Genomic DNA, 15,814 nt, shown 5'->3' with positions numbered 1-15,814 from the left:
CAAGAGAAAGTCGGCCAAGTCGTTGGGAGAGGATTAATTCGCCCAGCGATTCAACGTGCTTTTGTTCACTGCCAGGTCACCGTAGAAATTCCTCAAGCGCCCATGATTATTTGCGGTGCTTTGGTTTTCCACCAAAAAAAAATTCAGTGACCGCGCTCTGCTTGGGACGCACCTTGTTTACAGTCGCCATTTTGAAAGCTATGTATAGTGCTGCCACCTAGCACAACACCAAACTTCAGGAGCTGAAGCCATAGTATTCCCCAAGTCCTTCAACGGATTCCGCAATTGGCCGAGATGAAGGATGCGTTGCATTATTTCTTGAATACCCCTCATAGAAAAAGTAAAAAGGTCAACTTCTACTTACATACCACGCGCGCTGTGTATTTTGCACTCCAAACTTGACACACTCACTTTCAAACGTCTCACAGACGTGCTACAGGTGTTTGAAAATAGTCAAAACTTATCTTCACTGCAGCTGAAGCACAATTAAGAAATTGCTCTTTGTCCAGCCACAACAATGGATCTAAACTTGCAAAAATTGATCTACATTTTTATTTGGAGTATTTTATATGCCAATGTGCCTCCTAGATCGTTAAATGCCTGTTACCATATATTGTCTGCATGTGGCTGACGGGAATATGTGTAAGGTTTATCACAAATGGTCTTCTCTTCATTGGAACAAGCTTGATGGAGTTTATCCTCTCCCAGCGACATGGCCAATCTTCTCTTGGGTCTCTCGTCGCGAGGGGAACATTTTTAGCTAGGTTGTGTATTGGGTGCTGCCTTTATAGCCATCGCCATTTATTAACTGGTGATACACCACCACTTTGTGCTCATTTTCATCGACATTTGAGAGTTCGCCATTTCTTGACCGAAGGCCCTTTTTTTAACCGCTTACGTTCCACTGTATGTTTACCGTCCGAGTTACCGGCAGTTTTAGCGAGCGACGCGAAGGACATTTAATATTTGGTTCGGGACCTCTGCTGTCTGTACAGCGTATTTTGTGGATCTTTCTCTCAGAGGAAGTCCTTGTTTTTAGTTCTCTTTCCGTTTGCCTATTGGGCTACGTGTGTAGTCACTTTTAACTTCTTTTACTTGTTAGTGGTCTTATGTCAAGGGCGTCTATTACCTCAGTTGTCTTTGCTCCCTAAAAAAGAAGAAAAAAACGAACTGATGCAGGACGGTTCTGAAGGGAATAATAAAAGTAAACCAAATAAAAGTCAAGTATTTATTTATGTTTCCACTTTAAAGTGTGGCAGAAAGCAGGTACTTTGTGTGTGTGTGTGTGTGTGTGTGTGTGTGTGTGAATTCCTAAGGCACCAACCTGCTGAGGTCATGTGTCCCTATACTTACACACTGCTTAAACTGACTTAAACTAACACCCATCCTCGAGGGAGGACTCGAGCCTCCGGCAGGAGGGGCCGCACAATCCGTGAATGGCGCCTCAAACCGCGTGGCCACTCGGTGTACCTGATACTTTGTCCCAAGAAATGTATGGACAGTAAAGAGAATTTGTTACTTCTGAAACGTGAATATGTGATAAAGGATATAATTATGTAAAATCTATATTGAACGATATAGATACTACCAGTTTAGAAGCAGTTATATTAAACAATGGCACTGTTCCTAATCCTGTGACCAGTCTCGCGTGGCAAGCGCACTTGTGTAAGAACGTCCCTTAATCTTAACAAATTTCTTGCAACAATCTAGACTGAAAACAGCATAGTAGATCTGCTTCATCTACTGTATCAACGTATCTACTCAACAAATTGGCTTCTCTCACAACATCTATCACTCCACATGTATTAGAATACATCAGTTTATCCAGACGACATCAGGTACAAAAGGAAAGAGAACTTCATAGGAATCAGCTTCATATTTCTTTTCGGATGTTTGAAAGCTAAGTTATAGTGGAATTAAAGTGCTGAAAGAGACATGAAGAACTGGGATAGGTAACACCTGTTCTTTATTCTGTTCGTATCGTACAGTTCACTTTAGTGTTGTTTCTAAAGTGTGGTAGTCAAGGGCCTGAACAATGCAGCAAAGCATATAAGGAATTACGTGCTATCAGACTAATGTTCTATTCTTTTTTTCGTTTGTCTAGGAATCAAAATGGCTATCTTCTTCGATTCATGGGGGACTGAAATGTTGGCTCTCCTGACAACTATTTTCGCGATACTTTATGTCAAATTTAAAATCAATTATACATACTGGAAGAAGAAAGGTTTGCCATATCTAGAGCCAACTTTCCCGCTAGGAAATGCCTGTAACACGACGCTAATGAGGAAGAACCCTAGCGAGGACCTGCGGGACATCTATTTAGAAACAGATGGCAAGGATGTCGTCGGTATTTACGCATTAAACTACCCTGTCCTCGTTGTGCGGGATCCAGAGTTGATCAAAACGATCCTAGTAAAGGATTTCAACCACTTTCCCGACCGGGGCATCTACATCGACGAGGAAACAGATCCCCTGTCAGTACACCTTTTCCTCCTCGGTGGCTCCAAGTGGCGGTCTCTGCGCCAGAAACTGACACCCACATTCACGTCGGGAAAAATGCGCGCCATGTTCAGTATAGTGCGCGACAATGCACGCATTCTGGTTGATGTCACACCTGTGGGCAGTGTTGTGGAAGTCCGCGAGCTGGTTGCCCGCTACACTACTGACGTCATCGCATCCTGCGCTTTCGGAATCGATATCGACAGTCAGCACAACCCCGAGGCGGAGTTCCGTCAGTGGGGGCGGCGCTTCTTCAAGCCATCCCTGCGTACCTTCCTGACCCTGTCTCTGGGCCTCTCTAATCCCAAACTGCGCAAACTGCTGCCTGTACCCTTCACGCCAAAGGATGTCGCAGAGTACTTCACACGCGTCGTCAAGGACACAGTCAAACACCGAGAGGAGACAGGCATCATCAGGAAGGACTTCTTACAGCTGATGATTCAGCTGAAGAACAAAGGATACGTCGACGACAGCTTCTTAATTGTACGGCAGAAGAATGAGGAAGGTAAGTCCTGTTTCTCAGTGTCAATGATGTTAAAAATAAATTTAAATGTTATATCTCTCATTATCTAGACTGTCATCCTTAAATGCTCTTGCACCATGTCAAGATATCATTATTCTGTTCTGGTGCACATAATATGCAACAAATATCTGATTTAACATCATTGGAATTAATATTGTTGATTACCCAGACAATACACATGCCACATTTCTTCTTCTAAAACGGTAATAATTCTCACTCCTAGTATAGAAGTGGCCACCTAAAAGAATTTAACTTCATATCAGTCCCTGAAAAGTCACAGTTTCTGAAATATGATTGTCCACCAGGTTTTCATACTTTTAGAGCAATCTAATACCAGTATGCTGGCTTCATGTTATCTCCCCCTTCTCCATCACCGATGCACTCTACACCTCTTAGTAGGAATAAGTAGTTGGAGGTATAGATCCATTTTAAAATAGTCATGTAGAATCTTTCTTCATTGTCGGATAGACTATGAGAGATCTATCATGAGCCATATTGCTATTGTTCGCTGTCATCAGTAGCTTACATTTTTTTCTTTTTTTACTTGTATTGCCTTTATTATTGTTTCTTGGGTTTAAACTTGATTCAGAATTTCTGACCTGACCGAATGTAACCACAATAGTTATGAAACATTTGTTGCCTGACATTAATTGTACAGTCCAATCTAACACCATGTTTAACAAAATACTAACTTATATTATTAAGTTAAGTGTAAAGAATGAATGGGTAGCAACTATGTAAAGGGACTTAGTCATCTAAGATGAAAACCAATTTTCGATGCAGTTACTTACAAAACACAAAATCAAAAGCAGTCTTAATTAACAAATCAAGGCCTGAAAAACTTCTTTTGTTACTTTCAAGACTATTGTTACTCCAACAAACATTCTAATAGGTGACAGTCGTTTCTAAAGCATGTTAACACTAATATTTTCTCTGGTTACTTGAGTTATGGATGATGTTTCTTATCGGAAATGCAGCGCCAAGACTTGGACTACAACTCAGGCGGGGACTGGTGTAACACATCTCTAGAAGCTCTACTTGTTAATATCTGCTACCAGTTAGAGTAGGGCAACTATGTGTTTTACATTTCAGCCAAATGATTACCAGTATTTTCTTTCATACAGCTTTTCTACTTTCGTAAAGACCAGGATGTTAAACCAAGAAATAGTTTCCTTCGTTTACATCTGTACGAAATAACTTTTCTCATTACAAAACTTATCTAAACTTCTACATATTACTGTACTGAGTACAACACTACAAAGCAGAAAATGTGCCTGAAACTGCAACAGATAGGAGAATTCATTTTATGAAAGCATTCAAGATAATATTACTGTAACTTATAACTTTAATATTTTATTCGTAACTAGACATGAACTAACAACGTTGGTATTTACTGCAGTCGTCATCTTAAATCTAAAGGGTGACAATTATTGAAGTGTATGAAATAAAATCGTCATAACTTCTGAACGGTTTGCGTTAGGCCATTCAAACTGCACAGCTGGCCGCGGCGAATGATGGGAACTAGTATGCGCATGCGTCTTGTTGTTGTCGGCCATTTGCACGTGCAAACGTTACGGTGCAGTGCGACCGAGCTTATAGCGCTTATGAAGGCACACTATGCGAGCAATAACAGCCGAACTGCGGCTGAAAGGAAGTTTGCGACCGAGTTTAAAATGAAGACAACAAGTCCAAATATGCTAACAACCAAGAATTTGATTCGCAAGTTTGAGAGAGCGGGTAGTGTTCATGACGACATTGTTGGCAATGTCGGTCGTCAAAAAGGCTGAAAGCGCCAGGAAACATCGAGAAACACGTGCTGCGTTTCAAATCAGCCCCAGAAAATCGATCAGATGAGCAGCACGACAGGTGGGAATAAGCTGGGAGACACTGCGACAAATTGTTATTGAAGTCCTGCATCTCTTCCCGTACGAGAATGAAATCCATCTGCCATTAAGCCCCAGGGCCATGGAACAGCGCTTGTGTTTCGCGAACACTATTGTCCACAGAAATGACGAACAGGACTTTGAAGTGAATATCCTTTTGTTTAGCAACGAAGCCCAGTTTCATTTGGAAGGGTTCGTCAATAAGCAAAATTGGCCCATTTGGGGGCCTGAGAACACTCATTCCGCGATCGAGAAGTCTCTTCACCCACGAAGAGTGTGTGGCGTGCAATGCACAGTTACGTAATAATCGGTGCGATATTCCTTGATGGCACGTTGACTACCGAACGATATGTTAAGGATTTGGAAGATGATTTCATCCCCATTGTTCTAAGTAACCCCGCTTTCGACAAGATACGATTCCTGCAAGATGGAGCTCGACCGCATCGAACAGGAGAGTGTTTGAAGTCCTGGAGGAGCACTTTGGGGACCAAATTCTGTTCTGGGATGCCCAGAGGCCACTAGCATGGGCCTCCATTGGCCACAATGTTCTGTGAATATGAACACATGCGACTCTTTTTATTCGGCTATATTAAAGAAAATGTGTACGGCAATAACCGCAAAACCATTGCTGAGCTGAAAATAGTCATCAGGAGGTCATCGACAGCATCGATTGCCGGAAAGTCATCGAGTAAAACAGAAGTGATTTCTGACTTTCCACAAGGTAGTGTTCTAGGCCCTTTGCTTTTCCATATCTACATAATAGATTTGGGAGACAATCTCAGCAGCCGTCTTAGGTTGTTAGCAGATGACACTGTCGATTATCGACTAAAAAAGTCATCAGAAGATCAAAACAAACTGCAAAACGATTTAGAAAAGGTATCTAATGGTGCGAAAATTGGCAGATGACCCTAAATAACGAAATGTGTGAGGTCATCCACATGAGTGCTAAAAGGAATCCGTTAAACTTCGGTTACACGATAAATCAGTCAAATATAAAGGCCGTAAATCCTACTAAATACCTAGGAATTACAATTACGAACAACTTAAATTGGAAGGAATACATAGAAAATGTTGTGGGGAAGGCACACCAAAGACTGCGTTTTATTGGCAGGACACTTAAAAAATGTAACAGATTTATTAACGAGACTGCCTACACTACGCTTTCTGTCCTCTTTTAGAATACTGCTGCGCGGTGTGGTATCCTTACCAGACAGGACTGACGGATTACATCGAAAAAGTTCAACGAAGGTCAGCACGTTTCGTATTATCGCGAAATAGGGCAGAGAGTGTCACTGAAATGTACAGGATTTGGGCTGGACATTATTAAAAGGAAGGCATTTTTAGTTGCGACGGAATCTTCTCACGAAATTCCAATTACCGACTTTCTCCTCCGAATGCGAAAATATTTTGTGGACACCGACCTACATAGGTAGAAAGTAGAAACGATCACCAAGATAAAATAAAGGAAATCGGAGCTCGTACGGAAAGATATAGGTGTTCGATCTTTCCGCGCGCTATACGAGATTGGAACAATAGGGAGTTGTGAATGTGGTTCGAAGAACCCTTTGCCAGCCACCTAAATATGATTCGCAGAGTATTCATGTAGATGAGGTGGTCTTAGCGGTGTGGGGGAGTAGCCATGTATGTGAAAAACGGTATCCCATTTGAGTCAATTGATGTTTCAAAGTACTGCACTGAAAAGGTGTTTGAATGTTGTGCAGGTGTGGTTAAATTTAGTGGAGCTAAACTTCTTACTGTTGTTATTTATAGATCCCCAGACTCCGATTTCACAACATTTTTGCTAAAGCTAGAGGAGGTTCTTGGTTCACTTTATAGGAAATACAAAAAGTTAGTTATATGTGGTGACTTCAATATTAATTATATAAGTGATTGTGCAAGGAAAAGGATGCTGGTAGACCTCCTTAATTCATATAATCTTATGCAAACCGTATTCTTTCCAACGAGAGTGCAAGGGAACAGTAGAACAACAATAGACAATATTTTTGTTCATTCATCATTATTAGAAGGGCATTCTGTTAGCAAAAAAGGTGAATGGCCTTTCAGATCATGATGCACAAATTTTAAGTCTAAAAGATTTTTGTGCTGCAACACATGTTAAATATAGTTACCAACTTTTTAGGAAAGCTGATCCAGTTGCTGTACAGACTTTTTTAAACCTTATCAAGGAACAAGAGTGGCAAGATGTTTATAGTGCTGATACAGTAGACGATAAATATAATGCTTTCCTCAAGACTTTTCTCGTGCTCTTTGAAAGTTGCTTTCCGTTAGAACGTTCAAAACAGGGTACTAGCACAAACAGGCAGCCTGGGTGGCTGACTAAAGGGATAAGAATATCTTGTAGAACAAAGTGGCAATTATATCAAAACGTTAGAAACAGTCAAAATCTAAATGCAGCAGCCCATTACAAACAGTATTGTAAGGTGCTTAAAAAAGTTATTAGGAAGGCAAAAAGTATGTGGTATGCAGATAGAATAGCTAAGTCTCAGGATAAAATTAAAACCGTATGGTCAGTCGTAAAGGAAGTGGCTGGTCTGCAGAGACAGGTCGAGAATATAGAATCAGTGCGTAGTGGGGATGTCCGTGTTACTGATAAGTCGCATATATGTACAGTACTTAATAATCACTTTCTGAATATAGCAGGTGAACTAAATAGAAACCTAGTCCCAACAGGGAATCATATAGCGCTCTTAGAAAAAAGTGTTCCGAGACTGTTACCTGAAATGCTCCTCCATGATACTGACAAGAGGGAGATTGAGTTAATAATTAAATCACTAAAGACCAAGAACTCTCATGGATATGACGGGGTATCTAGCAGAATACTGAAGTATTGTTCCACGTATGTTAGCTCAGTACTTAGCCATATCTGTAACTTTTCCTTTAGGAGTGGTCGGTTTCCTGACCGATTAAAGTACTCGGTAGTGAAGCCACTTTATAAAAAGGGAGACAGGGATAATGTTGACAATTATAGACCTATTTCTATGCCATCGGTGTTTGCTAAAGTTATCGAGAGGGTTGTATATACAAGGTTACTGCAGCATTTAAATTCACATAATTTGCTGTCAAATGTACAGTTTGGTTTTAGAAATGGCTTAACAACTGAAAATGCTATAGTCTCTTTTCTCTGTGAGGTTTTGGACGGATTAAATAAAAGGTTGCGAACGTTAGGTGTTTTCTTTGATTTAACGAAGGCTTTTGACTGTGTTGACCACAAAATATTACTGCAGAAGTTGGAACATTATGGAGTAAGGGGAGTAGCTTACAATTGGTTCGCCTCCTACTTTAAGAACAGAAAGCAGAAGGTAATCCTCCGCAATATTGAGAGTGGTAATGATGTTCAGTGCCAATGGGGCACTGTTAAATGGGGCGTTCCCCAAGGGTCGGTGCTGGGGCCACTGCTGTTCCTTATTTATGTAAATGATATGCCTTCTAGTATTACAGGTGATTCAAAAATATTTCTGTTTGCTGATGACACCACCTTGGTAGTGAAGGATCTTGTGTGTAATATTGAAACATTATCAAATAATGTAGTTCATGATATAAGTTCGTGGCTTGTGGAAAATAATTTGATGCTAAATCACAGTAAGACTCAGTTTTTACAGTTTCTAACCCACAATTCAACAAGAACTGACATTTTAATCAGACAGAATGGGCATGTTATAAGCGAGACGGAACAGTTCAAGTTCCTAGGCGTACGGATAGATAGTGAGCTGTTGTGGAAAGCCCATGTTCAGGATCTTGTTCAGAAACTAAATGCCGCTTTATTTACCATTAGAACAGTATCTGAAATAAGTGACATTTCAACACGAAAAGTAGTATACTTCGCATATTTTCATACGCTTATGTCATATGGTATTATTTTTTGGGGTAATTCTTCTGATTCAAAAAGGGTATTTTTGGCTCAAAAACGGGCTGTTCGAGCTATGTATGGTGTAAGTTCGAAAACCTCTTGTCGACCCCTTTTCAATAGTCTGGGAATTTTGACATTGCCCTCACAGTATGTATTTTCTTTAATGTCGTTTGTTGTTAGCAATATTAGCTTATTCCCAAGAGTTAGCAGCTTTCACTCAGTTAATACTAGGCAGAAATCAAATCTGCATGTGGAATGCACTTCCTTGACTCTTGTGCAGAAAGGAGTGCAGTATTCTGCTGCATCCATTTTCAATAAGCTACCACAAGAACTCAAAAATCTTAGCAGTAGCCCAAACACTTTTAAGTCTAAACTGAAGAGTTTCCTCATGGCTCACTCCTTCTATTCTGTCGAGGAGCTCTTGGATGAGATAAAAAAAAAATAAAGCAAATTCCAGTGTTACATTCTTGATTTTCTTTATTTAAACTAACGACTTGTCGCCTGAATATGTTTCTTATATTTCATTTTATCTGTTTCTACAATCGTGTTATAATTTCATGTATTGACTCGTTCCATGACCATGGAGACTTCTCCTAAATGTGGTCCCACGGAACAATAAATAAATAAATAAATAAATAAATAAATGAAGATGTAGATGTTCTGACACTCAAAAAGGTCATTCAGAATTTCACTATTCGTCTGCCCCACATCATCGCCAATGATGGCAGGCATATCGAACACGGCATATCTGTAGAGACGTTTACATGTTGAATAAGGCGTGTGCACTCTGTAGTTCGTAACTAATTTAGGTTTTTTTCATATTGTTCAATAATTATCACCCTGCACATAATTTGAAACGCTACTGTCAGACTAACATATTGGAGAAGATATAGCAGTTAAACATCAGAAATAGAGTTTTTACTAAACATCACAAAACAGGGAAGGATTATATGTAAAATTCACATTTAAATTAATTCAAACAAAGTCATAAGTTTACAAAAACTTATGAAAGTAAATTTTCTTTTTTAAATGCATGAAGCAAAAAGAAAGAAAGCTTATTTCCTGTTACGAAACTGAAAGGAACGTTGAATAATCTAACATTATTGCAGCTGAAAAACAGTATAGAGCTTCCAGTCAGAGGATTTCCACATATTCATACTGTCCAAAGCAAGTTTTGCCTTATCTCAGCATGACTATTTGGTTATTTCCAATGCGTAGCAGCCCCGTCGTATTAAATTTGGCCTCTCATCATTAGATCACGAAGCAAGCTATAATATGGCCTGCTTGCCTCCAAATCCTTCCATCCGAGTCGTTTTAATATTCCTTTTTCGGTATTCGCTGCTTCATATTACTGAAATCCTTTGAAACTGACTGACTTAGACAATGGCTATACGGAGACTAACATCTCTCTCCCTGCGTGCACCAAGAGTGAACTCGTCTAAGGTTTTAGCACTTCTCTTGTCTCGCTTTGGAAGACCGAATTCAAAATTTAATAGTAATTTTCGTTCAGAGAAAAATCAGCTCCGGTAGAACTGCAGTAACGATATACAGTTTCATAATAACTTTCACAGTATTTCCTTTATAGTATATACGTAACCCATTGAAATGTAAGTGTTACAACTAGAACCACGCATAATGTACTGTGTAACTTCATGTAAAAATAGCATACCCAGAAAGTTGTTAAACAAGAAGGTACAATGAATGTAATGTGAGTTTAATGTTCTTACATTTCAGTGTGTCTTCCTTCACTCCAGGTGACACAGGGGGGACGATTTTGGTTGTAGCTCAGCAAGTTGGCACTAGTTATGGTGATGGGACCTGTTTGGTGTTAATCCTGCCTTTGATGGTAACTTAATTTCTGTTATCACCAGCACCAAAACCAGCTGTCAAGGGTCAAGAAGCTAATGCATCAGCGACTTTGGCAAAGCAGGGATGTTATGCATTGAAACAAATGTGCATTACTAACTGATTTGACCTCTTAAATAAAACCTATAGGCTTTACCCATTTGTCCCCACAAATAACAGCTTTGCGTATAATGCAGCATTCCACTCAAAATTTGGCCACCATCACATTGAAACAACGCTTTCCTGTATTCCTTGTTGCTGCCGGCCTCCTACCATTGTGGTGTCTGGTTCGAGACTGAGACTCTGCAGCTGCTCGTATCCTTCATCCTTGCAGGAAACGCTGTTGCTGTCTGTCTGCGCTTGCGTGGACAGGCACTGTCGCTGCGAGCCGCCTCCAATCACACTGCGCCCTGCGAGCTAATATCCCAAAGATGTTCGGGCTCTCATGCGGTTCCACTTCGTCGAAATGTCTTGGTTCAAACTCGTCTAGGTGTGGAACCGCACGTGTCACATTACACGCCCCAAATTAGACACTTGTGATCCGTTGCTTTAATTGTCTGGCTGTTGCCAAGTTTGCGAAATACAGTAATAATAACAGTAATAATAATACCGGGAGCTAAATTAACGACCCACAAATGATGTAGGCCACACAGTTGCGATTTGGTTAGAATAATGTTTATTCAGAAAGCAAACTAATAGTGAAAATGGTCGTATTTAGAGTTACCGTTACACTCGAGCGCATATCAATTTGACACAGTTCGATCATTCATAATCTCATCCCGAAATACAAGTTATCTACGCGAAAAGTTAGAGCTCACACCAGTTGCGCGGCTGCTCTCCGCTCAGAGACTGTCTCGCGATACTACACAACGCTAAATTTTCTAAGTCGTTTCACTTGCTAGCTGCCTGAAGACCGACTGTCCGCTTTCATGTCTCAATCCGAACTGTACCCTTGGGTGTCTCCAGCCGAACTGTCCGTTTTCGCGTCTCCATCCGAACTGTCCCCTTTGGTGTCTCGACCAGAACTGCCCTCTGCCCGTCTCCGACCGCGTTTTTCGCGCACCGAACATCTTCGCTCAACTGACTAGCGCAGTTTTCTTTCCCGAAGTCGTCCATTTGATTGGCTACAGCTTATTCTACATTACATTTTAACATATTTAAATAATCAAAGCTTGACCACTGTCACGTTCTAAATAAAGTAACAATTATATCCATAACATAACAGACGTTAAATTCTTTTACATAAAACAAATGCAATTCCCTTCTTATCTTTGAATGTCAAGGCCAGTAGCGTTGCATCAGCGTTCTTTCTGATAAGTAAATGAAGAACGAAAGTAACTATTATGCACTAAACTTTACAACAAATATTCTATTACCTAATAATTCAATGAGGTGTCATGCTGTCATCGTTCAATGTGTTTCGTTTGGAGGAAATGATGATGTGATGCTTAACTGAAAATACTGATAATTTAAATTTACTTTATATTTTGAAACAAATAAAGTTACAGAGTTGATATTTACAAAGTTTGTTATTTGAATCATGCGCTTCTATATGGAATGTCGATCGTTAAGATCGTCCACAGCGTTAAGATTTTAGCATTCAGGTCTTTGTTACAAAACTTGTTAGTTTCACTTTAACAGTAAATCCTAAACTATTATAGATATGATCAACATTCAAGTTTTATTGGGATCACCATGAAATTTTATGGAGGATAGCAGATTAAAATTACTGTGGCTCCATTCCCTGCATTACTACAGAATTAAATAGTTTTCACAAATGATTCCCTTTATGGCCAATCTTAGGTCCGCCATATTTAACACTGCTACATTTCATTGAGCACAAAAGCCTTCCACTGGGTTTCCCTATGACGAAGGTTCTAGTCTGTCTCACTTGCACATTACAGCGCTTAAGCCTCAATAGACTATAGACGCCTTTGCGTTTCCCCATCTCGTGGTGAATCTGCGCCCTTTGTGGCATCCGGTCCTGCACGACAGGGTTCGTTTCATAATTCTTGAAGGCTGATTCTTTCGCCATAAATTTAAATGAGAGCTCAATGCTCTTTAACTCACAGTCTGTGGCATGATTCTATGTCCTCCGGCATGCCCTACACCAAGTTTGTGTCGATACCTTGTATCAACACCCTTGTTGGATAGACAACTCCTTTGCTATGTTGGCTAAGCGATACTGCAACTGGTCAGTGACAACAAGTCGCTTGCCTACCTCAGCATCTCCTTGCCAGCCAAGTACGGCTTGAGGGTGTAGGCTCCACTGAGCACTGTCGAATGTTGTAGTTTGCTATACAACAAAGGGAATAACAATGCTATTTTCATGACAATATATCAGACAATAACCAGGCATCCACCAAACACTATACTGCAACCACGCCCACAGTAGGGAAAGACTGACATCCTGACCATGCGCAACTTAGTTCCACTGCCCATCATAGAGGTCAACCAGTCTCGCTCCCTGCAAAGGGTGAGTGATACGGTTACTGACATCTGCAGTGAGGTCCAGGACCATGTCTTTAGCCCAAGAAAACTGCATCAAGTACAAGGAATGGTGAGACGTCTGACTGCTTTTCCTTCTCTTGTTTTGTGTCCATGAGGAATGGTTAAGAAACGAGACTGTCACGGAAACTTGAAGGTGGAGTTTTTGAAGCTGGAAGAACTGACCAACTTGTCACAGTTCAGTGGAAATTGTAAAGGAGATTACACCGGAATGTACAAAGTCAGGCGCACACATTTCAATCTGTTATACCATAGCACGCTATATACTAAGTCAGAACCTGTTAGCTGTCACATGTGTCATCACTAAGGACATTTTACTAAACAGTGTACTGAGTCATGGTCGCTTATCACTAGCTGTAAAATTAAGAATTAGTGTAGTTGCTTCTGCGTGCGTGTGTGTGTGTATTTCTGTTGTTGTTATTTCTTGTTATTTTCTTTTTTTCCTTTTTTTCGTTGTGGTTTGGTGGATGGGGTTTCCACAATGCTAGAGTCAGAGAGACAGGGTGTCTCTTGGCGAATAAAGTAGCATAATTAAAGACAAGTAATTGAGAGACGTCTAGATGGCTAGCTGCTATGAGACAGGGTTTGGCCTTGTCCGGTTTGACTGCTCCTTGATTAGATTCAATTTATGCAAATTTAGTTTCTCCTGTTTTCAGAAAAGTCAAAAAAAGATGTGTCATCATTTGTAGATAGTATAATGGCAGCCAAGAGACAGACTTATTACGAATGACCAAAGTGGGTTTGATGGGGCAGCAAAGGCATTTGCTATGTATGAGAATGATGTCTTCTCAACTGACAAAAAATGTTGCAGATATCCATGTTTGGCCACATCCAGCAGGAGCGTCCCCAAGCTCAATGTATGAAATGCGGCATAACTTGACACTAGAAGCAGGATTTTAGGAACAAAAGACGAAGTGGGCAGGTGTAGAATAATTTACACTCCTGGAAACTGAAATAAGAACACCGTGAATTCATTGTCCCAGGAAGGGGAAACTTTATTGACACATTCCTGGGGTCAGATACATCACATGATCACACTGACAGAACCGCAGGCACATAGACACAGGCAACAGAGCATGCACAATGTCGGCACTAGTACAGTGTATATCCACCTTTCGCAGCAATGCAGGCTGCTATTCTCCCATGGAGACGATCGTAGAGATGCTGGATGTAGTCCTGTGGAACGGCTTGCCATGCCATTTCCACCTGGTGCCTCAGTTGGACCAGCGTTCGTGCTGGACGTGCAGACTGCGTGAGACGACGCTTCATCCAGTCCCAAACATGCTCAATGGGGGACAGATCCGGAGATCTTGCTGGCCAGGGTAGTTGACTTACACCTTCTAGAGCACGTTGGGTGGCACGGGATACATGCGGACGTGCATTGTCCTGTTGGAACAGCAAGTTCCCTTGCCGGTCTAGGAATTGTAGAACGATGGGTTCGATGACGGTTTGGATGTACCGTGCACTATTCAGTGTCCCCTCAACGATCACCAGTGGTGTACGGCCAGTGTAGGAGATCGCTCCCCACACCATGATGCCGGGTGTTGGCCCTGTGTGCCTCGGTCGTATGCAGTCCTGATTGTGGCGCCCACCTGCACGGCGCCAAACACGCATACGAACATCATTGGCACCAAGGCAGAAGCGACTCTCATCGCTGAAGACGACACGTCTCCATTCGTCCCTCCATTCACGCCTGTCGCGACACCACTGGAGGCGGGCTGCACGATGTTGGGGCGTGAGCGGAAGACGGCCTAACGGTGTGCGGGACTGTAGCCCAGCTTCATGGAGATGGTTGCGAATGGTCCTCGCCGATACCCCAGGAGCAACAGTGTCCCTAATTCGCTGGGAAGTGGCGGTGCGGTCCCCTACGGCACTGCGTAGGATCCTACGGTCTTGGCGTGCATCCGTGCGTCGCTGCGGTCCGGTCCCAGGTCGATGGGCACGTGCACCTTCCGCCGACCACTGGAGACAACATCGATGTACTGTGGAGACCTCACGCCCCACGTGTTGAGCAATTCGGCGGTACGTCCACCCGGCCTCCCGCATGCCCACTATACGCCCTCGCTCAAAGTCCGTCAACTGCACATACGGTTCACGTTCACACTGTCGCGGCATGCTACCAGTGTTAAAGACTGCGATGGAGCTCCGTATGCCACGGCAAACTGGCTGACACTGACGGCGGCGGTGCACAAATGCTGCGCAGCTAGCGCCATTCGACGGCCAACACCGCGGTTCCTGGTGTGTCCGCTGTGCCGTGCGTGTGATCATTGCTTGTACAGCCCTCTCGCAGTGTCCAGAGCAAGTATGGTGGGTCTGACACACCGGTGTCAATGTGTTCTTTTTTCCATTTCCAGGAGTGTATCATTAATCACAACTTGGAACTTCAAATCCTACCAGAGGTGCAATATTGCTTACTAGATGTAACTGGTAGAAAAGACTGATTTTTATTGGACACTAGAATACAGTTAAACCTTCCACATTATAGGTTACATAGAGTAGAGTGTAGTGATGTGGAGTCACTACAGTGAGCACTGCTGGGTTTCAGGTTTGGAGCGAATAGTTACAGGATAGTGTGAAGGTTGTGCCCCATGTTGGTGAAGGGTGTTGCACAGTCCTATGAAAGCACCATGTTAAAACTGACTTTCTGCGATGCATGTTGGAACTCACAGGGACATTATTCCAGCTGGA

At 41.9% G+C, this 15,814-nt stretch overlaps 1 protein-coding gene across 1 annotated transcript in view; it reads left to right on the top strand.

Annotated features, from left to right (window-relative positions):
* LOC126484191 (cytochrome P450 6k1-like) overlaps nt 1-15,814 on the top strand; it is an 84,316-nt gene that overhangs the window by 21,988 nt on the left and 46,514 nt on the right. The window contains exon 2 of the mRNA XM_050107603.1: nt 2,105-3,004. Coding sequence (XP_049963560.1) covers nt 2,113-3,004 — 892 coding nt within the window. The 5' untranslated portion in view covers nt 2,105-2,112. The remainder of the gene's footprint in view (nt 1-2,104; nt 3,005-15,814) is intronic.

This window comes from Schistocerca serialis, chromosome 6 (assembly GCF_023864345.2).
Source record: "Schistocerca serialis cubense isolate TAMUIC-IGC-003099 chromosome 6, iqSchSeri2.2, whole genome shotgun sequence".
Lineage (NCBI taxonomy): Eukaryota > Metazoa > Arthropoda > Insecta > Orthoptera > Acrididae > Schistocerca > Schistocerca serialis.
Note: the sequence above shows the minus strand (reverse complement) of the source record. Positions and strands in the feature narration are given on the sequence as shown.